We start from the raw sequence: 25,977 nt of genomic DNA, 5'->3' as shown, positions 1-25,977 counted from the left end.
CTGAGCTGCTGAAACTGCAGCTGCAGACAAAAGTTGATTAGAACACTTGGCTATAGGAGACAAGAAATTTTACAAGATGACCAACATACAGCAGCTAGGTGAACACTCAATATTTAAAGTTAGCTTGCAGAGTTCTACAGACCTCCAAATACGAGTTAATTATGCCGTAATAAACAAATGTTTCCACTGCAGAACTCCAAAAGCTTCTTCCAAAAGCCTTACAAGAATAACACCAATACTGTGCTAAGGGAGTTTGAGCATTTTACTATCAACTGCTTTCTCTAGCACATTAAGGATTTATAAGCCATCAGAATTACTAAGGGATGCCAAGTACAGAAATGAATATAACTTTTCACATACAGTCCATCCAAGCTGTGAGCCACACTACAGACAAAAAGACACACAAGATGCCTTAGCAGGTGGCCAACCTGGGCTGGCAGGTAGCCAAAGGGCATTAGCAGTGACTGCACTGCAGAATGTGTATATGCTGCGTTCAGAGCATCCGTAGTTCTGGAAGAGATTTTTAACCTTGCTGCAGCACTCCACAAATGCACAGAGGAGCTTTACACCTGGCAGGGCTCCACAGTAAACAGGCCAGGCCATATCAAGCAGCCTTGTGCTGAGCAAGGCCATGAGCTCTGTACAGTCTGAGGTGCCTTCAGCAGAAGCAGCCCGGGGGGCCTTGGCACCGAGCTCTCAGGTCATTGTTCTACTGCAGATTCCTAACACCTCTTCACTTGCTCCTGAAAAGCAGGGGCAGAACAAAACAGAAAGAAGAAATAGGGGGACTTGTATTAAGCCATAGCAAAACATCAGTGAAACAGCTCTGAGCAGACAGACTGCCTATGCCTGCCAATCCATCTGGTATAAACTGTGAACCAAAATTGGGCTAGATAACCTAACAGTACTCTCAATTGTACAGAATTTTTATAAGATAACAGCTTTAACAGATAACTGCTTTAAAGGTAATAAGCAAAAGAGATATTTACCTAAAGTTATACTAATATACACATACATGGGTTAAAACCAGGGAGAGTCCAACACCGTGAAAAAAGGCTGATTCACCACTGGAAATAGCTTGAGCTACTGCCCTGACATTCAGCCCCAACTTAGTAGCTTTCACCTTCTAAAATTATCTGACCAAGGCACGGGAAGGCTCCCCTGGGCCGCAGAAGAGTCTATCTTACAATCATAGAATCGTTACAGTTGGAAGGCACCTCACAGACGATCCAGCTCCAAACCCCTGCCCTGGGCAGGGGCACCTCCCGCTAGATCCGGTTGCTCAGAGCCCCGTCCAGCCTGAGCCTCGCTCGCGGCCCGACACTCACTTTCACGGAAAACAAACCATCGACGACACAGGCTCAGATACGTGCCCGGGCACCGCCTTTCCCGCCGCGCACCCGGAGCTGGCCAGGGCCAACAGCCGGGCGCCGGGCCGGGCAAGTCCCGCCGCGGCGACGCGGACAGCGAGGGCTCCCCGGGCGCCCCAGGACTCCGCTCCCCCGGGGCCGAGCGGGGCTGGCGCACAGCACTGGCCTCTGCCCAGCTCGGCCGCCCCACGCCCGGGTCAGGGGAGGGCAGACCTGCGGCCCGCTCCCCGCCAGGGCCCGGCTGCAAACCCTCCCCGCCGCCGCGCCTGGGCCAACGGGCCCGTCTCGCCCCGAAACACCGGTCCCGCCAGCGGTCCCGCCTGGCGCCGCGGCGGCCCGAACACTCACCGGGAGCGCGGCGCGGGGCCCGCCGCCCGCCGAGGCGAGGCCGCCCAGCGCTCCGCAGCCGCCGCCGGCAGCTCCGACACAGCCCGGCCGCCGCCACCAGGGAAACGTCACCACTCGCCCTCACCCCGCGGGCCCCGCCCCGCTTCCGCTTCCGGGGCGCGAGCGCTCGCCTCCGCCTTAAGGTAGCCCGGCTGCGCGGCCGGCCCGCCCAGCCCCGCTGCGCCGCCCGGAACTGCGCCGCGCCGGCTTAAGGGCGGGGGGGGGGGGGGCAGGTCGGGCTTCCCCGGGACGTGCGCACCGGGCGGGCAGGCGGGGCCGGGCGTGCGGGAGGCGGCGGCGCCTGCGCGTGCCGGGCGCGGGCTGCCGGGGAGGCCCCGCCCCCCGGGGCGGCCCCGCCCCCGGGCGGGCGCGCGCGGCGCCCCCCGGCGGCGCGATGGAGCTGGAGGCGGCGCGGCGCGCGGTGCTGGCGGCGGTGCGGGGCACGCGCGCGGCCGACCTGCCCCGCCTGCTGCGCTGGATGCGCGAGACCCGTAAGCGCGGGCCGGGCCGGGCGCTGCGGGGCCCGGCGGCGCGGGGGGCCCGGGGGGCGTAGCGGGCCCGGCCCGTGCCACGGCCGGTCGAGCCGCCCGTAGCGTTGCGGCCGGCGGGCACCGCCTCCCGCCGCCGGGGCGCGGGGCCGGTGCGGCGGGCAGGGCCGGGGGCGCCCCTCTCCGCCAGGCCGAGCGCGTGCCTGCCTAACGGCCGCGGGGCCGGCGTCGGGCGCTGCTGGCGGCCCAGGGCCCGCCCGGCCTCCTCAGGGAGCCGCCCCGGCCGCTGCAGCGCGGCTCGGCCTGGCGGGGCGGGGCGGGGGAGCTGCCGCCGCAGCGTGCGGTGCGGTGCGGTGCGCGGGGAGGCAGGGCAGGCCTGCAGCCCGTCTGGTGCCGCCCGCCCTCTCCGGCTCCGAGCGTGCGCCGCGGTGCCCGAAGCTGCCGGGGGCTGGGCCCGCTGTGCGGAGCCGCCGCCGCCTGCGGGCCGGCGTGCCCGCCTGGGCTGGAGCCGGTGGCGCGCCTGGGGTGGCCGGTGTCCCGGCAGCGCACAAGCTGCGGGTGCTGTGCCGGCTGTGCTGCTGGAACGGGCGCTGCCGGCAGGCGAGCAGGACGGCGCTGGGCTGGTGACTTAGTAAACTCTCCGGCATGAAGCGTCATGGGCCATGCGGAGGCACTCTCTTCCTGGTGTATCTGGCGATTTTTAAGTGTTAGTCTTGTTCAACCTTACACATGTTCGCAGCAGCCTTTCAGAAGCTTGAAAATAGCAGTTTGAACTAACTCGCAAACACTGCCAGTTACGATCTAACGTAGTCTCAAGTTACTGTAGTTTTGATTTACTTTCTTGTTTATGTCTCAGTGTAACTTTTTCAACAGGCTGCACTCAAGCATCTCATGACAGATGAAGAAATGTGGGTCAGTGTATAAGCTGTTAGTTTGCAACGGAAGAAAAGGATGACATGGAAGACGTTAATACAGGCAGTGCACTAAAGCTGTAGGCGCATATTGCCATTCTGAACAAACTGACTAAATGCTGCCTAGTTTATGGGTATATTTGCATTTACCATGGCAGATATGATTCTTGAAGTCCCACTGGATGCTTTGATCCAGTCTCAAGCAGCCAATAAGTGCACCTTTTGGGTGGCTAAACCCACTGCCTGGTGATCATGTTTTGAGCAGGAAAAAAATGTCAAACAGTACATTACTTCCCCAAGTAATCCCCTTTTGTACTCGGGTTATTCCCCTGGTTCAGGTCTTTTGTTCCAGCACCTCCGTTTTAGGATAGAAACATCTTCATAAGCAAACACATTAAGACCGTTGCACAAAGGCCAGCCCTGACACCTAGAAGTTGTCCAGGTGCTTGGAACTGTGAACTCACTGTTGCTCTGTGATTTTCGGCTCCCACAGTCGCTCGGATGGAGAGAAGCACCAGAGATCCTTCTCTGGCTGCACGGGCCATCTGCTGGCGCTGTGGGAGAGGTACCGCCTGGGAGGACAGTGTTTACCCTCCTCGGTGGTGACTCAGACCTCTCACCCCAGCAGGTTCTTTCCTCGGAAAGGCATTGCCAGATGTTGCAGAGCATCTGTGAGCCAGCCTTCGCGATTAGAGCAGCAATGGGACTCAACAGGACTTGAAGGCTAAAGTTCAATGAATGTAGTTAACTGTAACTGCACATTCTTATTTTATGTGTGTGTTCTTCTATGCACATATAGATACGCATGCATACGTCTACACGCATGTGTATAGACATCATGCTAGAGCAATGTGCTGTAAGCATTTTCTTACCTCTTTTTGAGTGCTTCTCTGGGTGCAGTAGCATGCTCTACTTGCTGAACTGTGCCTGAGTTCCTGTAAATAATCTTGTAATAAGTGGTTCTCTTCTGCCCAATATTCCCTAAGTTAAAAATCTCATTGGATTTCATATGCAATCATTCACATTGCTTGTTCACTTAATGTAAATCATTACAGCTACGTCTACACTGTATTAGTTTGTGTGGTGCATATACATGGCTTTCTCAGCTGACTACTACAAACATAGTAAAACACTTGGGAACTTACTAGTAAAACTTGAAAATGCTAAGCTGTTTCAGTTAGGTAGCATACACTTACTATTTTATCCACTTTGATTTTATGATGATGCTTTAATTCTACCATAGAATTTTTAGCCAATGGCTTAATTCATATAGACTTGCAAAAATTCTTTGACCTTGAATAACCGTTAAAATTTTCCTTCTTATGCTGCAGCTTCCAAAAATTCTTACAGCTACGTAATATCTGTGAAAGACAAGTATGCTGTTGTTCTAGCCTTTTTTAGAGTATGGTATCTCAAACATTTTTTTTCTGAATTTTAATTATTAGATCCATGCCTAGGCTTTTCAGTGAAAGGAAATATGTATATATTTTTTCTTTGTATTTACTTTTCATAATTAAGGTACAAGCTAATACGTAGATCATGTTCCAAACTTGGAACTACTTTTTGCTTGGTACATGTGCGCAATTTGTGTCCTGTTTTTCTGTTGTTTGCCTCAGTTATGATTGCTGCTGCTTCACTGTGTTCATCATCTAAAAACTAACATAATTAGTTTTGCAGTTGCCATACAATGGCTTTTTAGCTCATATGCTGCAGATCAGAGGAGACAGGATACATAGGGCAATCAGGATCAAGCAGCTGACGTAATGAATATAATTTCATCTTTGTAGTCTCCCTGACAGGCCATCTTCAGAATATTCTTTGTTTTAGGATTCTTCAAGTCAATATCCATAATGCTTTCCTTAAATTCTTTGTTTACAGGCTTGTGCTCTAATAATAATTTATAATAATTTTCTCTTTTTTTCAGAAAAAAAAAATAATAATTGTTAATGTCCTGGCTGGGTGCTATTAGCTTATTTTTTGAGAAATTAAGTTGGACTTTGGGCATATGCATCTTTGGCATTTCCATACAGTTTGTGATTTTATTTTGCCAAGTGTTGGTGCAGTATAAAGCTATAGGTAACAAATATATTTGTTCCCAGATACGTCATTTGAGACTGTGTGACTTAAGTTAATTTTATTTCCTGGATTGCCACATTTGCGGAGAAGTTTAGAGCCTATAGAGTTTTATCTCATGATACTGCTTGTAGAAGTTAACAGCTTCTGAATTAGTTGATTATGATGTTTACAAGTATTGATGTTTGCCCAGGTTTTTCTGCATCTTCAGGTGCTGCAGTCTCCCCCTCTAACATCCATGTATATGTACATGTAGGTATATGGTAGAAGGGAGGGAATTTGAAAGCCTTATGCCTCTCTGTGAGAACTTTTTGTTGTTCTCCAATTCAGATATGTTTCATTGTCTCTTTGGACATTTAACCTGTTCATGTTTTTGCGCTCAACTTTTCCTGAATGGCTGTGTCCTTCTTGTTCATCTCCAGTTTTTATTTTCTTCAACCTGTGAAAGTACAGGACCAGAGTTACTGGTTTTATTTTGCCACAGCATTGAACAGTAAGTAGGCATTTGTCTAGCAGGTCACTTTCCTTTACGCTTTTTGCAGTTTCCATTTTCCCTGGAGTTGCAGACATTTTGGATGATGTCCCCACCACAGCACTCTTGGTGACACTTCCTTTTGTATTGTTTCTCTGAGCTGTTTCTGTGGCTGCATATTGACAGTAACTTTTACTATGGGATTTTTTTCCCCCCTCAGAATTGTTGTGTTTGAGTAATTATACTGCCCATTGTGACACCTAGATCCTGGTTGGGCAGAGGATAGTGAGGAGCTGGTACCTATGTTTCTGCTGCAGTACCCTAAATACAGCTAGGGAACCTGCGGTTCTCTCTGTATAGAGAGAAAACAGTTTTATAGGAAATGCTAAAAAGTTGCCAGATTCTGTATCACACAGAAATAAAAGCCTACCTAGTATTTAGCAATGCAGATGTAGGAGAGAAACAAACCTCTGATAAACAAGAAAAAAAGTTGCAGGGGTGGGGAGATAATATTTTGAATGAGAAAATGGTAAGCAAACAAGGATAGGGTAAGTGGAAACAAAAATGCCATAATCACAGACAAGTTGTTTTTCTGTGGTTTGTGCATTTACCCCCCCACCTCCTACTGCCATCCTATTCCTGTTCCTGTCAAGATTTGAGCTTAGAGTTTTACTTCCAGCTGAGGAGGACTGGGCATGATTCCAGTGTTAGCTATAGTCAGGATTTTTCCTCCCTCATGCCTCTCTCTCAACTTAGAGTAAAGCCCTGCAGAAAGTGGTTGCCCTTCAGGATTAGTGTTGTTATTAATTTGACTTAGTTCATGTTTTCTGACTCACACGCTGAATGCATGGACTATTATTGAGAAACTTTTCCATGGAAGAGCCAAATTCCTTTATAGTAAAGCAAGTTACCTGAAGTAGAGACTCGTGTATGTGGAACTGAGAGAACGTTGTACAGATTCTCACTCTGTAATGATTTCAGACTAATCTTCCCTTGTAAATTACAGGAAAGTCAGTGTATGCAAGATGTCAATAATTTTCTTCTTTCTACAAATAAAACAGCCAGTCATGCTTTTTTTCTTTCTTTGGTATTGCAATTTTTAGAATTTCCAAATCTTTATGTATGATGGAAGAAGACGTTACTGTTTGAAGGCAGGTGCTTAGCAACACTGCTTTGCTGTTTCGCAATCAGCCAGCTCATCCCACACACTGCAGTGAAATGTACGTCATTGCACAGTGACTGGCATTCCAGCTTTTCTCTTGAGTTAGTCTTAGATCTCAAAGAAAATGAAATAATAAGAGTTGGAAAGAATAACAGGAACTTTTGGTGTCTTAACTTTTTTATAATAGGATGATTAATGCTTTAATATCCTTCTGCAATAACCACATTCCAGAAGTTCGGCTAAGAAAACTTGGGTGAAGCCCAAGATCTAATTCAAACCACTTGGGGAAATCCCCCTGAAGTTCCCCCCTCAGTTGGGTCCCAGCATTTGATGTATAGCTTCTATATAAATTTAGGTATGGTCATATTTCTCTTGCTCCTCTACTGTCCAAACTCTTAAGAATTTTCAATAGGAGGAGAGGCTGCATTTGGTAAGAATGAATGCTGGGAAAGATGAACAGTTAAAACAGAATTGATCAGGCTATCTCTGTACAGGAACAGAGATAGAGGAATCAGAGGAAGCAGATACAGGAATCCTGATTTCAAGTTTGATATGAGAGTTACCAAACCATTCTACTTACTGGCAACTACTAAACATTTTTGCTGTATTCAGAGCTTTCATGTTGATTACGAAAGCCCGTCTCTCAATTCATGTCACTGAAGCACAGATAAGGTGATAAAAAGACCCTTTGTGGTTTTGTATGTACTGTTGTGGGGTCTAAGATTTAAAAATACTCTTTTCAGTGGGGCTAAAATTGATTGTTCTAATACTCGCTTTTAAATTTTTTTTTCAGTCATATAGCAGTAAAATAAAACAGTCTTGCAGTCTTTCCAATCAATGCATTTCATTAGAAACATTTAAATATAAAGCTAAGATTTCAAAGAGATGTACTGGTCTGAATTGCTGATTGTTATTAGTGATATATTACTCAAAACAACCATTGAATAATAAACTGTTTCAAGTCCTCTTAAGGATAAACAGTGTATAGTTGAGTACAAATTAAGGGTTTTTTTGTGGCTTGATTTGTACTGGAAGCAAACCAGCTTTCTAGGAGATGAGCATAGGATATATAGTCTTGTGACTTGGAAACTGAGGGCAGTCAGTGCTGTAGGTTCAGGCTTTTAACAGGCAGTGAGGGAGGGGTATCCAAGAAAATTACCCAGACCATGGTGGGTGTGCTGCTTTAGCAGTGTTCTGCATATGGGAGAGTAAACTTCTCATCATACTGTAAGGAACAGACCAAGTTTGTCCAGCTTTTTCTATTATGTGCTTTATGATCTAGGCATTACTGTGTTCCCAGCCTGATAGTTAAAATTATCAGATGATTTTCACAAGGCAAAACTAGGAAATAGTGTAAAAACTGGACTCTTACAGGAAATGTTCTTTTATATTTCCCTTCAGTACTGTTGTCACTGCAGGTGAACCAAAGTGAAACGCATCTCTACAAAAGGTTGAAAGCATGATTTTCTGTAATGTAACAAGTATAGTTTGTAATGTGTGTGTGTGCAAAAGGAATTTAGTAGAAGGCATGATACCCAAATTAGTAGAATTGATTTATCCAAGTAAAATGCCCTTTCAGAAGAGATCAAAATAGCATTGCAGAGCCACATTAACTGGAATGTATTTCTTTGTTAAAATTATGTCATACCAAAAATCTTTTCCACTACTCTGTTGTGTGGTAAACTAAAATGGGATGTTACCTGTAATCTGATGAATCACCAACTTTGAGAACTGGCATTAATTTCATTTGTTGTGACAAATGATACTGCTGTGAGACAGGTCTCAAGAATACCAAATATTTCTAAGTTGTTAGTCACTGAAACTTAAAAATGTTGGGGAAAACTAGTGATTGTAAAATAACCGTGACTTACCTTGTTTAAAATTTAACTTTGAAGTTTCTTTCAATTTGCAAATGTAAAAGCCTTAACTAAAAAAAAAATTACCTCTGGTTATACTCCTATTGGAAAAATTTGATTACTTTTTACCAATAGCTAAATATGCTTAGGGATAGAAATAGAACTTAGAGTTCATGAAGAAGTTGGTATACTGAGGTAATAGATTGCTTCTCAAATTGTGTAGCCAAAAATGGAGATAGTAATATTTTAGAGATCTGGGACTTCCTTCTTGACTTGTTTATTCAGTATGATTAAAACACAGAATTATTAAATTAGCCTTGTATTAAGTAATATAGATGTTAATGTTTGCTTTTTACTTCCGTAAGTCTGAATGTGTATCTAGAAAACCATAAGGTGCTTGCTGTTACGGTTGCCTTTGCTAAATCCTCTTCTTTCAAGGAGACACATAATCTGTTGTAGTTTGGGAATTGTGTATTTCTTGTCTCTAATCATGTATTTCACAGTGCCAGGATGTTTAGATGTTGGTATAGCGGTGCTCTCTATCCATTGTGAAGGTTTATGATCTTTCCTTAGATTGTGTTATGTTTGCCATAGAAAGCCTGAGCAGTACCAGGGTGTTAATTAAGCTTTTTGCAATGTGTTATTTAAATTTTATAAATGCACGTTGAGTAGATCCAGTGGAACCGGTTTTTGAAGTAAAATACAAACACTGTGCACTCAGGCTTCCTCCATAAACAAATGATTGTGATTCATCTCGCAGTATTTCATTAGCTGTACAGTTCTTTCCTGGTTAGTTGTGTGTTCAATAAACACAGGGGTTGGCTTGCATGCTCTCCATTTCATATGTATAGCAGGCACTAAAATGGTATAAAAATAGTTTTCTATTTTTGTTTCTTCTTTGAAGATCCCCTGAAAGGTGATACTGAGATTGTCAAGAAGGAACAATTTGCTAAACACAAGGATGGAGTTTATAAAACCACCAGTCTGAGGCAGAAATGCCTATTTTCATATTTGGCACCTGTGTTCTGTACTTGATGGCAATCTATAAATATTTACATACTGCAAAAGTGAGCAAGTTATTGTGGTAGCTGTTGCTGTTTCTTGCTTTGACAGGAATGAGGCGACTCTCTGCCTCTTGAGTTCAGTCGCAAACTATACACGCCAGCACAGAGCTTTTCATGTGCAGCTTCTGCTGAAGCTGCCATTTTGTTATCTCAGAAGGAGTGTTCACATCCCCTCTATTTTTTTGTTCCTGCAAGTTTATGCTTTACAGTATTAACTGATAGTTGGGAAGGAGCATTTCTGCTCATCATTTATTTTTCAGTATCAGTGTGTCAACAGTTTTTTTCTGTTTGAGCTGCATATGTGTTGTAAGATTTTCATTAGGACTTGTTCCATACAGAGCAAGACCTCTGCTGTGTCATAGTTTGTTTCATAGAAGAGCTCTAAGGGTCCCATGTAAGATAGTCAGTGTTGTGACAAGTATTATACAAATGGAAGTCAAGGCAGGGAAGAGGTTTTCTGGATTTGAGGAAGATGAGTGTGCTACGTGTCACCCACTCTATTTCTTTACTGTAGAGCTGGGACACTGAATAGCCTATAGAGCTGTCTGCTGCTGTTGTTGGCCGGAGAAGGTCATCCAGCTCATGAGGGAGCAGATCCTATTGACACACCAGCTCTGGGAGAAAGGGAGCTGAAATTCTGCATTTGATGTGTGATGTGGCTGGCCTGGTGGTCAGTGAACACTTCCTGCATGTCATTAGATGCCATATATGAATATGATACCCCTAACAGGCAGTGTAACAGCTGGATGAGCTCTCTTGCATAGTAATAGTATTGTTTTAAAGCATGTGCCAGATGTAGACACTTATTGCCCACAGGCACTGGTCTGTACAGCTGCTAATATCAGCTTTCTACTTGCTTATTCTGTCAAGCACAATTTTTTCTCCTTCTCACTTCCTCAGATGTTGTCCACTTAAGCAAACTCTGGCTCCTTTGTACTCTGATGGCCTGTCATGGCGCTGGCAGTCCCAGTTAAGCAACAGTTAAATCTGTCCACCTTCCTTTCCTGTAATCTCTAGGTTTATTTCTGTCACGTGTCACACCCACAGAAGTCTTCCCTGAGCTGATCAGAAAAATCGCTCGCTGCTTCTGGGATGTTCATAACAAATGTACAAGTTGTTGGATGGACCATGAGGTTAACAGGAGATAGGTGCTGATTAGAGGTTTCAAATTAAAATGCTGACAAGCTGGAGCTGCTGCATTGCACCTGTTGTGTTGTTTATGCTGCTGCTGTTGCAGCTGCTGCCTCTGTCCCTCCTGTGTTCCTCAATGCAAAGCCTGCATCTCTTGAGCTGAGGTTCTGGAGAACTTAACTGTGAGGTCTTTGGAACAGCAAATTGTCTTCCTGTCTTATAACTACCAATGGTATTATGCCCATCAGGGCCTTGGAGTGTTACTGCTGTATATTTAATAAATAATAAATAAAATACATGTTAGGAGAATCCTGATGGTTTAAAGTTTCTGTTGCTTACTATGGGGGATTCAGGATTATCTGCTGGATATCAGTTTTGGGACATGTGCAGAGAGACATTTACATTTGCACTTAAGAAGACAGCTTGCACCAAAGAATGAGAGTTTCTTTAATCGTATTGTTCTCACTACAGTGCTTAAGCCAAAAGCATTTCAGAAACATTTCATCATTAAAAGTTTAGCTGGTCTCTATTTCTTATACTAGCCTTAAAAAGCCTCACTGTTTCTAGCATTGCCTGTGTTCCACAGGAAAGATTAAGTATATTAGCATAGAAAAAATTTGTACCATGTTTATGGATTTATTTTGAACCTACTTGTCATCAAGTGAGACTGTACTAATATTCCCACCTGGAACAGCAATGCTAGCAAACATGAACTTTTTTTAAACACCTCTAAAAGCTGGCAGATCTTCTTTTGGTGAGTATTATACATCCATTTAAAAAACACACTCCCTGTCCAACTTAGTGGCAGTCTAAATAGAGCAAGAACAAACCAGAAGGGGTGGGGAAGAGAGGACAAACATTTATATTTTTAGATGAGAATCAATAGGTGGGTTTGGTATATTTTTCAGGATTAGGTTTGTGGTTACTTCTTATTGTGTGTTTTTTGTTTCTCACAGGTATGTAGTTTTGTCCTGAGATATGCCTTTGTTTAGAACCAGTTCAGTGCCCTCAGAGAGCAGTGAGGTTTCCAGACAAAAAGGAATTTAATCTAGTCCTTCTTTTGGGGAAAATGTAACAGGAAAGGAACAGAGTAACAGGCATACAGCAGATCACATGCTGAGAACATCATACTCTGGCAAGAGAGCTAACATGAAACGGGTGTGCAAGCAGTGCCGCAAGATATGAAAAGACTGTTTAGTGCAAATAAACCTTTAGCTGGGTTAATGTGTCTAGTTCTCAGTACTGCAGGTCATAAAGGATGAGACAGTCTAGAAAACCCAAAGAGGAGTGAGGAGAAAGATCAGACTTCTAGAAAAGAGGCAGGAAAGGGCTGGATAAGTGGATGATGTTTCTTACAGAAAAGAAGACAGATGGGACACATGATAAGTCGTCAAAGAAGTAAAAGGTTGCTCTATACAGGAGAGGAACAAACTTGTCTATTTCCATTGCAAGTGGGACAGAGTACTAAGTTTAAATTGTGGCAGAGGAAATCTAGATTGGTTAGTTAGAAAAGTATTCCTTTCTAATACTAAGAGTAGTCAAGCACTCAAATAGATTGCTAAGGGAGGTTGTGGAGTCCCCAGCACGAACAGTCTTTTTAAAAGAATAGTTTGGATAAGGAGTGACGCATACTGATTGAACCATGGAAGAAGGTTTGGTGACTTCCCAAGGTTTCCTCAATCTTTTTTTCTAGATGTCTTAAAAAAAAAGGTGTTAATGCAGGAATATCCTGGAAAAACAGCAAGAATTTACAGTGTGGCTTTGCAAGAATATAATAGTTTACATCCGTTCTGTTTTCTTTCACATAGGAAATATTTTGATAGTAATGTAAGATGTATTGTAAGTTGAACTGTTGAACTGTGTATTATCCGGGATTTTTTGGTAACCACTTTATTAGAAAGATGGTATGTATAAAAAGAAACTTGTATTAAAATAAGAAAAGGCCTGCATTCAGGCGGCTATGAGCTTTGTAATTTCTCCAATAGTTCAAAAACATCTTTGATGTTTTTATATTTTAAGCTGAAGCAGTATCGCTTTGGTGGCAGCCCAGACCATCATATGTGAGTTAAAAGTTTATAAATATGAAAATAATTTGAGATTTCAAAAAAGCGCTACGTTTATTTTAAGTGGCAAAGTTATTACAATTCAAATCTGTCATTGGCTGAAAAAGCTAACAAAGGCTGAAAAATGCATTTCAAATAAAAACCTTGCCCATCTGGTATTGTTTATGTCTCGCAACTGTATTGTACTGGTCATCACTTAGTCCGCATGATCTACGCATGATTGTTCAGGGGCTTTTGTTTGTCTTGATTTATAGATGACTTTGATGAGCTTGTGGTGAGTAACAGTGATGTTGTGCTCAAAAATATTGCTGAAGATTTGCGGAATCGTTTGCCCATCGAGGCAATGTTTGATTCGGAACATCAAGCTGTTCAGAAAGTAAGCTAATGTTATGATCTCCTTTTGCTGAACCACATCATTTATCTGGGGACTGTTGCTGATTTCAGTTTTAATAGTAGTTACTAATAGAGAATGAGCGCTGGGTTGAAGGATAGGAAGTCTCAGTTTGGTTCTCAGGTCTGGTGCTGCATGAATGTGTGACCCTGAGAAAGTTGCTTCATATTTCTTGATACTTTGTTCATAAGTTGTTTGGCATAGCTTCATTCTGTGTGGTATGGCACCTGACACAGTGATTCTTTAATGCTAGCTCAAAAACAACCCCCTTAAAGAAAACAGAAATACAGGACCAGTGTTTGGTTGTTGCCATAATGTGGGCAGCCCAGAAATTATTTCCAGCTTTTTCCAGCTTCTTATGGCTCAGAAAGAGGTGGGCTGTGAGTGCTGTGGGAAGGGAGAGCACCTTTTCTACTTGAGCTGTCAGTATAGGTGGAAAGTTAACGCATTTCCCAGAAGAGTGGTGTCTGGCTCTTAAATGGGAGAAGTGGACTGGCCACATACCACAAGCCTGAGAGAGGGAGGAAAGATGAGTAGGAGGATAAAGATTATACCCCTTGAAATGATGAGAAGGCAGGCATCCCAAGTGGTATCCTTTTGATTGAAAATGACACCCATGTTCATCAAGGGTGTTTTGAGGCATAAGGCATGAAGATGAAAATATTCAGACAGTTGAAGTTCAGAAGCAAAGTTGCCCTTTCTGTTAAATTTTACATTCTCATTAAAGGGGAAGAGAAGCTTCCTTTGCCTTGTACCTCATTTATAGCCAAGCAGGCACTAAGGAGACAAAATTCACAGCAGGTCTCCTACTCAGCTATCAAAACCAGCTTGCTTTCCTTTGTTGGCTGGCACTTAGTGGTTATTTCAGTGGAATTCGATGATCCAGTTTACATGCAGGATTTCTGTGGTTTCATTTTGATTTTTAACTTTTCAGTAGGGAAAATCTTAATTCTCGGGGATGTTGAGAAAAGTAGGATGGTGGGACAACTAGGAACAGTGTAAGTGAGATTAAGACACTTGGTTATGCCTTTCTTAGGTTCTGTTCATCTTCTCAGATACATCAGCATCCACTGCCTGTGATTCATGTTGATGCATTCCTTTATGATGATGATTTTGTTGATTCATTGTGTGAGGAAGGGAAAATGAGTAGGAGCTACTGCACAGAGTGTGGCTCATACAAGACTGCATCTTTAGGTAAGTGCTCTTTTGGGAACGTAAGAAACAAATTCATTTTAACTAAACTGGTTTCTACAGTGACTCAGCTGGACAGCACAACATCCAGCAGATGAAGGACTTTGTCCAGACTGGTGTAGTACATAGGCTAGAAATATTCCCATAACCAATAGAAGGAGACTCCTCCTACACATGTAAGTTGAATTAATTTGCAGTGTATGAATGACACTAGTTGCCCACAAAAACTGCAGCAAAGAGGTAGGGCTTTGTACCACTGAAAAGGAAGATGTAAGAGGAAGACAATACTGTCCATGCAGTAGCCTCAGTCTCCTCACATACACTGAAAAGCAGTAGAAAGCACCATCTGTCTTAAAGCTTGTGTGTGGTGTGGCACAGATCAGTGCTGTCACCAGTACAGCACAGGCATTGAAGAAAGAACGGTTTTCATGGACAGCCTTCCATTCCTTAAAACCTTGGAGCTAAAGTCCAAGCTAATATATTTGCCCATAAAAAGGTTTGCATGGTTTGTGTTGAGCCTTAGGTGCCTTAGGTACCATGTTTCCTTTTTCACATAAATGATTCTAAGTTACTGGGTTTGTATTCTTTAACATATGTCACTGTGCAGAAAAAGGTAATTCAGTTTCATAAAGGATTTCAAAAATTTCCATGTAAGGGAAGGAATCCCCAGACTCAAGACAGACTACTTGGCAAGCTATCTCCAGTCTGCAAACCCTGGTTTTCCAGGGTCCCCAGCAGTAGTGCAGGCAGGAAACCACACAGGTTTTCAGTGATGATAACTCTTCAGATTAATATTTCATTGGTTAATAACACAGTAGTTAGTACTGCCCACCCAACACCTTTGTTCTGTTCTTATTTCCCAGAGTTTATTTCGCATTCCTTTTCCCTCATGGAACTGAAGTTTCTTTATCAACATGTACTGCCTGACCTGACAGGAAAGGTAGTGGTTGACGTTGGCTCCAGGCTTGGTGCAGTGCTATTTGCGGTAACTTCCAGCACAGGAATTCATATTCTGTTACTGTGACAAACATTTTCCCTCTTCTCTGACTGCCTACTCTTGTTGCTTCATCTTGGACGGGTCATTTTGAGAGGCACCTCTGATCTGATTTTCTGAACAGTATAAGGTGCTGTTTATTAGCAATTTCAGCTCTTGTTCTGTTCCTCCCAAGAGGGAATATGAATGATCTTTCTTACAGAGAGGAAAAGTCTGTTATCCAACAGAGAAGCATATTGCTGTCACACATGCTGCTCTTTTGCTAGTTCCTGCTCTGTCTCTGCTTCATAAGTAAGTTTGGCCTCTATATCTTGACCACGTCGATACATATAGATTAGTTATGTTAAATTCCTTTATGAAGCTGACAAACAGTTACATTATACAAAGGAAGACTTTGATATTAATTTGTCTCCAAAAACATATTGTTCTGCTCTGTGTTTTAAAATGCACATAAAATACTTCATCGAGAAACTTGAGTGCAATTTTGATTGCTTTTGGCATGGCTGGTATAGCATATGGCCAACAGCAATGCAAAACACACATTACAACTTTCTTACAAAAGTCAATGGCTGTTTAGGGCTTAATCTTGGAAACGCTTGAGCATGTAATTTTACTCATCTGAATAATCTAATTTTGGGACTACTCAAATGAGGAAAGTTACTCCCATTTGTAAATATTTGCAGCATTGGGTCCTTAAATGGTAACACGTCTGCTATGCTGAATTTATTTTAAAGTACTTAAATTATTGTATTGTTATAGTAGAAGATGGTCTTAAGATAAAGCAAGGAAAATGTTTTTTAAAAGAGTTCTTCTTTTTAATTGTATTTTGGGCTGGTATTGGGGGAGGGGTGACTTCACCTTCACAGATTGCTTTTCTACTCTGCATTGAATGGATTCAGAAATCTTTAATATGGGTATCTCAGAGAATATCTTTAGCTCTGTTTGCCTCTGCCATTGATGGCAAAGTGTAATTACAGTGTTCAGTAGAGACAATGGCACTTAAAGCAATTTATCTTCCTTTGGGCCCTGTAGGCTCATGTATTTATACTTTTTCTAACATCTCCAATGACTTTCCAAAATCTCAGTTGAAAACGGAACCATTCTTTTTATTTTATTATTAAGGGATAAATTATGTTATTTTTTTTCATATGTACATGTGTGAAGCACCTGAAAATGGCAGTAAAACAATAAACAGAGGTGCTGACAAAGACTCTGTACCAAAGTGTCCCATTATATTGCCCATGCATTGTTCTCCATTTTCACTCACTCGGAGTATTTGTATGTTTCATGGTTTGTTTTTTTTTCTCTTGCTGTTTTCTTCCATTCTCCTAAGAAATAATGTGTGGAGGCTTTTCCTTTCACACTATTTTTATATCTTGGTTTGTGCTGCTTTTTTCCTTCTTAGACCCTATTTTGCAATCAAAGTGAAGTTGGAGCTTTAATTTTTAATATTTGACATGTCATTTTTGGATACCTTATTAAAATTCATGAGATGTGTTGCCAAATCAGGGCTCTGAAGAACGTGTCACATCCACTGAAAGACATGTCTCAACTTGCTATTTCAAAATTATTTCTTAATCTTAACCTGTGTTTTGTTTTTTCCATTTTAACTGAAATTTTTGAACTTGTTATAAAGGCATCACAGTTACTACATTTCCTTTTCCTAATGTAGGGTTATCTTTATAGCTCAGCATCCCAACTGTGTGGAGTAGAAATGAATGCAGACTTTTGCCAGTTGCAAGAAATTATGATCACAAAATACCAGTTCATCGACAGGATAAAGGTAACTAAATATATGGCTTATTGTGTGTATTTTTAAGCACTGTGTGCAAGGTATTCTGTTTATCTGAGTGGCTGGTAAATCAGCATTCTGAAAAGCTTCTGCCTTTGCTTGTTTCGGTCCTAACCAAAGGCTTTGGTATTAGGAAAAAAAATATCTCAGAAAGAGGGAAATTACCAAAATGCGTTAACATGTTGAGTTGCTTAGCAATGGACTTAACCTGCTGGCTCACACAAACCAGGTATATCTTAGCTGTTTCTCCCAGTGAAATCAATTACACTGTTGCCATGAACTTCTGTGAAACCAAGTGTATAAAGAGTTTCTGTCAGGAATAACAAAACTAAATGTCTGTATTTCCTTAAGGTTATCAGAAGTTTGTAGGATTTGCAGATTTGCACCTAAGAACGTTAGAGGACGTAAGGCTAGTGGTATTTACTTTCTTGGAATGTCACTGCATATATACCTTCCACAAACAAATGGGTTTCAAACAGTGTGATCTCATTATGGGAACCATTCTTCTAGTCCTGTTATGGAAATAACTGCTACTGTTTTAATGATTAACAAATACATTATTTTTTTTTTCTTTCTGGGGAATGCCAGTTATTGTATGACTAGCAAAAGTTGGTAGGGGTAGAATGCTGACCTGAGTCCTGTGTTGCATGTGTGTGCTCTTGAATAGAGTCCCAGAAACTGCTGGGTGTAATAATTTCTTGGGAATTAAAGCAACCAACTTTAAACTGGAAAGAAACACTAAAAGTGAAATATTTAACACAGGATAAGCAGTATCATTGGGTTGCCCAATTAAGTCACAGTTGCTGCCAGTTTATCCATAACCTCTGTTTTTTGCATATGTTTTGTAACACCTTACTGTGATGAGACTGAAAATGCAGTTAGGAACTCTTATCAGGTTAATTCGGTGGAGCTGGAGATCTGTATGCATCCTTTTCAGGCTTGTATATTCTTCTGTAAGCCTTTTTGGTTTTCCTATGCACCTTGTAATTCTGCTGAAGTATTCATTTCAGAGCATGAAGATGAGAAGATAGTATATTTTCAAAGCAGTGCCTCAGGACTTAGCTATCTGAGTCTCAATAGATGCTAATTTAGTCATGTGAGTCCTGTTATGACACTGCTTTGAGCACTTCTGTCTTAGATTTTTTTCATCCCCAAATGTATCCTCTCTAGAGATACACACCAGCTTGAAAAATAGTCAGAATCCAGTTACTGACACAAATTTGTGACACAAATTTGAAGACACCCTTCTTAAATAATGATTGTTTTTTCAGGATATTCTGATTTTTTTATTAGAGTATGTCCCAAAGGACAACAGGGTGGAATGATATCTTTAGTGGCTATATCTCTGAGTGAACCTTATGTTTCTTTGGTCTACATTTGGTTTGTTAAAATACATAGAAAGTTGCTCAGCATCTTTTTCCATTTGAATAAATACTTAGATCCTGAAAGGAAAGTAAACAACTCAACAGATGTTAGGAAATTTGAGACCTCAATTCAGAAATTGGCTGTAGTAGTGAAAGGCTTGGTGTGTATTCAATTGGGAAGCAGGGCTGTTTTTTGTAAAATCAGTGGCTGCCCCTCTGTTGTGTCAGCATACAGCCAAGCAGGTCAGGGAACTGGTCCAGCTGAAAAAGAACCCATCAAAAGAGTGTTGTTTGGGCTGGAGCAGTACCTGAATCTGGCTCGTGCTGCAGCCACACATGCTTATGTGGTCTGACATTCCCCAATAGGAATGAGGATGTGTCTGGGGAGAATGGGGTGCTTAGGTCAGATTAGTCAGTATGGTCATCTGCTCTGCAAATACAGACCTAAGTTAAGTTTTAAATGTTACTTGAGAAAATATCAATATATGTTCAGAATTTCCTGGTAGTTTAAGTATGTTTCTGAATTGAGGCTTAAAATACGAGGACTGCCATTAGTAGGGCATTAAGAGAGTTCTGTGCTAGTCATGACTTCTTGTGCTACAAGAAATCTTCTGATAGAACAGCCAGCCAGTCACTTGTGTTTGGTTTAAAGAACTGTAGTTCTCCAAGATTAAATGCTATGATGCCTAGTGTTTAATGAACAGTAGAGTTTTGTTTTTATTATTACTGATACTGAAATATTTGGCTGTCAGTGCAATTGCTATAATGCATTTTTTGACAGCATGAACTGGAGCCAAACTGTGGCAGCTGATCATCTTTTCTGCACTTGAACAAGTTGCAGGGGTGGTAGTATCTGTTTCCTCTGACAGTCAAACAGCATTCTTTGTGCGTTTATTATGAGGAGAAATACATAATTTACCCTCCCAACAAGTAGTGATATATTGTTAAGTGGGCAAAACGTTTTTCAACAAATAAGCATTTTTAATCTTCTATACTAACGTTCAGCTTTCTTGTCAGAATGAAGATTTCCTTTTTACATCTGTCCAATATTGGAAGGATTTGACTACCAAATTCATCAGATTAGTATATTCTCAGCACAACCTACTAATAGGTCACACAGGAAGGAAAATAAGTTGTTCAGATTTTTTGCCCATTTCCAACATAGAGAGATGCACTTTCAAAAAAAAAAATTGTGGAATGCAGGTAACATTCAGATTGGCTTTCTCTCCCTTAGGCCTTCAAAATATGTTCCAATTTATGTTTCTTCTCAGATTTAGGATGTGATGTACTTCTCTGTGTTTAAGAGGAAATCAGACACATCTTGTGAGAGTGTTAAAGAGCATCCATATTCTGTCACTATAATCTCACCTGTTTGAAAAGGACATGGTGTGATAATATCCTTTTTTGGTTGGTGAAGGTAGATGAAATCAAACCAGCTCCTACACTGACTGGAGAGGCAATTGTTTAGTAAGGTAAAGCACTTGCTGTCCTCCTGTGCCACTGAGCATCCTGCCACTTAGCTCCTTTCTGTAAATCAGTGACCATTTGTGATAAAATATAGGTCAGTGAAATGTAACAGCCATCATCTCCTCTTCTGAGGCACACAGTGTTCTGTGACAAAAGTCAGGTGTAGTTTATTTCACTTAATGTACTGAATCGAGTGTTTTAATTAGAGAAGAAAATCTTACTTTTATTTTTCATTTTTAAAGCTTATTCTGGTTGCTTACTTCAGTTTTATCTACTATGAAGCCAGTGGCATACCCATTTTTGTGACTGGTTCAGAATGGTGGTGGCAGGTGCTGTATTAGGATGACAGGCTTCATGGCTACTTGAAGGCTGCATTTGTCTCTTAATTTATGCTTTGTGAAACTTTTCTCCTTCAGGTATTTCACGCAGACATCTGTACTCAGGCTTCCCTTCTTCAGAACGCTGATGTTGTTGTAATGAATAATGTCTTTGAATATTTTCTTAATAGAGAGGAACAGGCCAGGTAAACTATGTGTCCAAACAAGTAATATATTTCTTTGGCAATGAGTGTGTAACCTTGTGAGTTATGGAAAACCTTAAGGTTGTGCTTTTTGAAGTCACATGCATAAATTTCATAAGGAAATTGTTTTAAACTGCCTACACTTAATTGTTACACTCAACTGCTAAGGTGTTATGGCAGTTGTTTGTTGATAAACCCAGTAAACACTGCTGCTTTTTTTTACCCAAACCTGGCCCTGAATCTTTGTGTTGATCTGTTAAAACAGTATCTTGCAATTAAAGGATCTGAAATTACTATAGTAGCATAAAGCTTTATAAGGATGTGGTGGCAAACAAACGCATGGCTAAGGTTCTTCTCTTCCAGGTGCAAGACACTCACAGATGAGCTTTTGCTAATCCAGCAGTATCAGTTTAAAATGCAAATAAGTAAACCACCATCCAAAGTTACTGTGCCTTTAGAATGGGCAGTGAAAAAGAAAGGGTACCTGTGCCAACAGTCTAACATTTGCTACCAGTTTCAGCTTAGGCACGTCCTGCTGCCCCTGGTATCACACAGTGATGTCAACTGGAGAGGCACAGAGTGAACAGGTGAAGGGTCCTCGGTGTTCCAAATTGCCAGGAGATTTGTTTGCAGGCAGATGGCTGAGAATGCATTTGATTCTTCAGGATCTCAGGGGTAGTGCTTTAATGTTGCATTAGTACCAGGGAGATAAGCAACATTTGAAGAATGCTGGAAATTAAGTTCTTTTTATTCTGAATTGCCATGCTGTAAGAAATGATCTGACTTTCAAAACCAGAAAAGAAAAGGAATGCTGGGGGCTATATTTAAATACTCCAATGGCTAATGTCTTAAGACAAGCATTTTTTCACAACTGCAATGTATGTAAAGAGCAGCTTGTTGTTAAGCTTTATAAAACTGTGCTCAGAGACTAGGTTTTCTTCAAAAGTTTAGAGGGCTCAAATGTCAATGTTTAGTCCTATTCCAAAGTGAAGGTGTTGATAGTACAAAATGACATGCATGTATGTATCAGAGTTTAAAAGTTACAAAAGCTAATATTATAAGACTATATATTCCCTCCATTTTTAATATGAATCTTAATTCGAATCTTGATCTTTGTACAAAGATATTTGCTTAGATACCAACAGTGATTGATAAGCATGTATAGCAGGTCTTTAAGCTTTGTCTACCTCTGGCCACTAAATTGTAGAAGTGTTAGATTAATTTTATATCAAATATGTTTTTCTCCTAAAAAATTGGTGAACTATTTTTAAATATGTTTCAGAGCCTGGGAATTTATTGCTTATAATGTAAGAAAAAGCGGGTCCTTATTAGTGACAGTTCCAAGTCTCAAAGAATCACTCTCAAAGCTCCAGGTAAGTTCTCTCAGCCAGTTTTAGCCAAGACATTTTGTCACTTTCTATGGAAGTAGTTCTGTAGTTGAGGTTAGCTGCTTGCAAGTATTGCTGTGAGGAAGGATGTGTACTTTTGAGCATAGATTAGACTCTGTTTCCAGGTTGATCACCAACACATCTTCCAGTACTTTGATCATCCCCACCAGTAAAATGGAAATCCCAGCTTTTATCAATGGGCTTCAGGAATCATTATAATATCTTATGCATTATTAACAATAACTTGGATGTGAGGTTAAAAAAACCCTACAAAACATTATCAAAGCCATATTAAGATGTACATTTTGTGATAATCATATCCACTTGCACCAGGCTCTTCCAGGTATGGGAGTGGAATCTCAGAAGTACAAATGTATTTATAAACTTTTAGAAGCAAACCCTTCAAATGTTTTCTCTCTTTTAGCTCTACATTTGCACATTGTTTTGTAACATCACAAATGTTTTGTTAAGCCAGTGGGATAAAGGGACATAGTAAAGAAGGACCATCCCTGAGGATACTCTTACGTTCTGACCTGCTGTCAGCATAGAAAGTGACTCGTGATACACCAGGATGAGCTGTTAGAAGTACATATTAGGGAGAGATGCAGTCTCCCAACTAACCAGGTGATTACCATCAGGCATGTTGGAGCAGTGACATAGCTTTAAATTGAAGTTGGAAACAAACATGATGACAATGCAGCTTTCAAAGATGTTGAATGCCCTGTGCTATTGCTGTTCCTTGAGTAGTAGCCACTTCTGATGGGCCAGCCTCTGCCCTGTGCCTGTTCTGCCACAGGTCATTGGTAGATTACAATTGTTAATGTGTATGATGCCTAGACAAATTATGTGGGCTGGCTTTAGTTAGGAAACAAAACGCTGATCACCCATGAACAGGTACTCATAAAGCAGCTTGCCCACCACAATAGTCTGCTTCAGAGAAATTGGATCAGTTGTTGCCTGTATGCTGATGGGTGAAATAGATCCTCAGCCCCAGGAGCAGCAGTGGTGTCATTTGACCTTTTATTTGAGCAGACAGTAGTTACACAGCAGCTGAGAAGCCCTTTGGAGCCTTACTGCAATACTCCCTGTAGGTAAAACAAGAAATTACCTGTGATTCTTCCATGGCACAGTTTGCTGCTCCTCAGCGCTTCCATCAGAATGTTGCCCTCTGATCAGGATGCTTGAGGCTTATACAAATGCATATAGAGAAGCAGTTGTAACAGGGCTAGCAAAATAACTTGACTACTGACAGATAATTTTTAAAAGATTTCTTTATTCTCTCCTATTTAAGTTAAATTTTGTTTACTGAAATGAGTCTATCTTTGCTGCATAATTTTGAATAACTAATCTCTGTTATTATGTCTTGCCTTTTTAATTTCATACTGACCTTGAAACCCCTGCTGTAATTCTCAACATCATGTTAAATTAAGGATCTCTTTTCATTGTTTCAGACAGATATACAGCTCAGCCAATGGGTCGAAGAGATGCAGCTAAACTATGATGTTTATATGGAAAAGGATTTTGACAAAGAAGCACTTGAACAAATACATTTATACAAGGTTCTCTAGTGCCTGAAAAACTTTACTACTATCCATGTAATATCATATATTTTGAGTCTAAAATTAATTTTGATTGATTTGTGTGAATAAATCAGGTCAAAATTATTATCGTGATTAATCTGAGTCACATCTGTGGTTTGTATGAAAAGGTTTTCTTATGGAGGCATTCTGTCTCAACAGAGTATATTGACTTTTATTAACTATGGGATGTCCTTATGGTTATCCTTTTGCAGAAATGTTAGAAAGAGTGACTACATACTGATGCTAAAAGAATTTTTGTTCACTAGCATTTTGCACTACTAATTGTTTTGGTGTAGACCATTTCATAGAATCAAAGAATGGTTTGAGTTGGAAGGGACCTTAAAGATCATCTAGTTCCAAGCCCCCTGTCATGGGCAGGGACACCTCCCACTAGACCAGGTTGCTTAAAGTCCCATTCAACCTGGCCTTGAACACTGCCAGGGATGGGGCTTCTCACTACCCTTGCACTAAAGAATTTTTTCCTAATCTCTAACCTAAATCTCTCCACCTTGGATCCATTACCCTTTGTCCTGTCACTACAAGTCTCTGTAAAAAGTCCCTCCCCAGCTTTCCTATAGGCCCCCCTCAGATACTGTAAGGCCGCTGTGAGGTCTCCCTGGAGCCTTCTCTTCTCCAGGCTGAACCACCCCAGCTCTCTCAGGCTGTCCTAGTAGGAGAGGTGCTCCAGCCCTTGTATCATCTTCATGGTCCTTCTTTGGACTTTCTCCATGAGCTCCATGTCCTTCTTGTGTTGGGGGCTCCAGAGCTGGACACAGCACTCCAGGTGGGGTCTCACAAGAGCCCTGTAAAGGGGCAGAATCACCTCCCTGGCCCTGCTGGCTACCCTTCTTTTGATGCAGCCCAGGACACAGTTGGCTTTCTGGGCTGCAAGCACACACTGCTGGCTCATGTTGAGCTTCTTATCCACCATCACTCCCAAGTCCTTCTCCTCTGAACTATTTTTGATCCATTCTCCACCCAGCCAGTATTTTTTTGCTTGGGATCACCCCGACCTAGGTACAGGACCTTGCACTTGACCTGGTTGAACTCCATGCAGTTTGCACGAGCCCACCTCTCAAGCCTGTCAGGGTCCCTCTGGATGGCCTCCTTCCCTCCAGTGTGTCAAGCTCACCACACACTTTGGTGTCATTGGCAAACTTGCTGAGGATGCATTCAGTGCCACTGTCCATGTCACCAACAAAGTTGTTAAATAATACCGGTCCAAGCACTGGTTGTTGGGGAACACTACTCATCACAGGTCTCCATCTGGACATTGAGCCATTAATCACCACTTTTGCATGTGACCATCCAGCCAGTTCCTTACTCAAGGAGTGGTCCATCCATCAAATCCGTACTGTTCCACTTCTGATACCAGGATGTCGTGCTTGTTTGTTATTATCAATAAGAATATTTATTATTACCAGTATTATCTTTAATGTTTCTCCAATGGAATGTGCAGGTTTTCTTTCCAGGGTCTGCTTGATAACCAGAGCACCTAATGATATCAGTTATGAGAAGCAAGTCCTTCCATGTAGTTAGTTGTCCTTAAGATGGCTACTTATGTAAAATACCGAAAGACTCCAAGGAGCCATTGAGAATTAATACAGTCCACAGGACGAAAGAGCTCTGTTCCACTTCCTGCACTTCTGCTGGGGCTGGTAGGAAGTGCAATAAGGGGTTAAGAAGCTGAAAATTCTGAACAGGTGTCATGGCTTAGCGGAGGCTTGGTGGTGGCGTAAAACATTGGAAATTCGTAACAGAGCCTCCTCAGAGAGAAAAGATCCACATACGCCCACCACATTTATATTTAGATTTTACATTTTAAGGATGTGAAGCTTTTAGTCAGGTGAAGAATGTTTCAGTTTCCAGCAAACATTAACAATCCAAGTGCAAAAATACTAACTTAAGGAGTTTTGGACTAAGTATGTTGTGAATTCAAAAGCTTTATTAGTGCCTTACAATTTGCTACACAACTTATGTCTAGTGCAAATGGCAAAACTTTAAATTGGATTTCAGGCTTCAAATTATTTCCAGGTCAGTGAACTTTATAACATATGCTGTAAGCAAAAAGGAGCAGTAGCCATTAGGTGCTCATTACATACCAAGTAAATGGTACTGTGGAAAGGGTAGTGAGCTTTAGAAGGTGTTACTATTCATGGTCCATTTGGAGTGGAGCAGGATGTTTTAACTTGAGTGATACTGAACCAGTGCCCAAATACTGTGTTGAATCTGTTCTTCATGCATTTACAAATGAACAAGGATGGAAAACTTTTCTTAACATGTTTATTTTATTAAAGTGCAATAACAGAACTG

General features: G+C 41.7%; 2 protein-coding genes across 8 annotated transcripts in view; one reads left to right on the top strand and one right to left on the bottom strand.

Moving 5' to 3' along the window:
• The window catches only part of LOC127385157 (signal recognition particle 54 kDa protein), a 37,934-nt gene extending 36,084 nt beyond the window's left edge, over positions 1-1,850 (bottom strand). For both annotated transcript variants that reach the window (XM_051620637.1, XM_051620634.1), the window contains exon 1: positions 1,719-1,850. The gene's annotated coding sequence lies outside the window, so the exon portion shown is untranslated. The remainder of the gene's footprint in view (positions 1-1,718) is intronic.
• Positions 1,851-2,115: 265 nt separating this feature from the next.
• On the top strand, positions 2,116-23,761 carry LOC127385330 (uncharacterized). Of its 6 annotated transcripts, none has more exons than XM_051620980.1 (8): positions 2,116-2,248; positions 13,232-13,353; positions 14,424-14,562; positions 15,423-15,544; positions 17,226-17,336; positions 20,593-20,699; positions 21,979-22,069; positions 23,540-23,761. In XM_051620980.1, the coding sequence occupies exons 1-8, from the start codon at positions 2,152-2,154 to the stop codon at positions 23,576-23,578; spliced, it is 828 nt and encodes a 275-aa protein (XP_051476940.1). In that variant the 5' UTR covers positions 2,116-2,151; the 3' UTR covers positions 23,579-23,761. The 6 variants fall into 6 exon arrangements, with proteins under 6 accessions (XP_051476940.1, XP_051476939.1, XP_051476938.1 ...); XM_051620979.1 differs by having other exon boundaries at positions 2,119-2,248; positions 15,423-15,499; positions 23,536-23,761; XM_051620978.1 differs by having other exon boundaries at positions 2,119-2,248; positions 23,536-23,761.
• The last annotated feature ends 2,216 nt before the right edge of the window (positions 23,762-25,977 follow it).

Source organism: Apus apus, chromosome 5 (assembly GCF_020740795.1).
Source record: "Apus apus isolate bApuApu2 chromosome 5, bApuApu2.pri.cur, whole genome shotgun sequence".
In the NCBI taxonomy this organism is placed as follows: Eukaryota; Metazoa; Chordata; class Aves; order Apodiformes; family Apodidae; genus Apus; species Apus apus.
The sequence above is the reverse complement of the archived record's forward strand: the minus strand, read 5'-3'. Positions and strand labels throughout refer to the sequence as shown.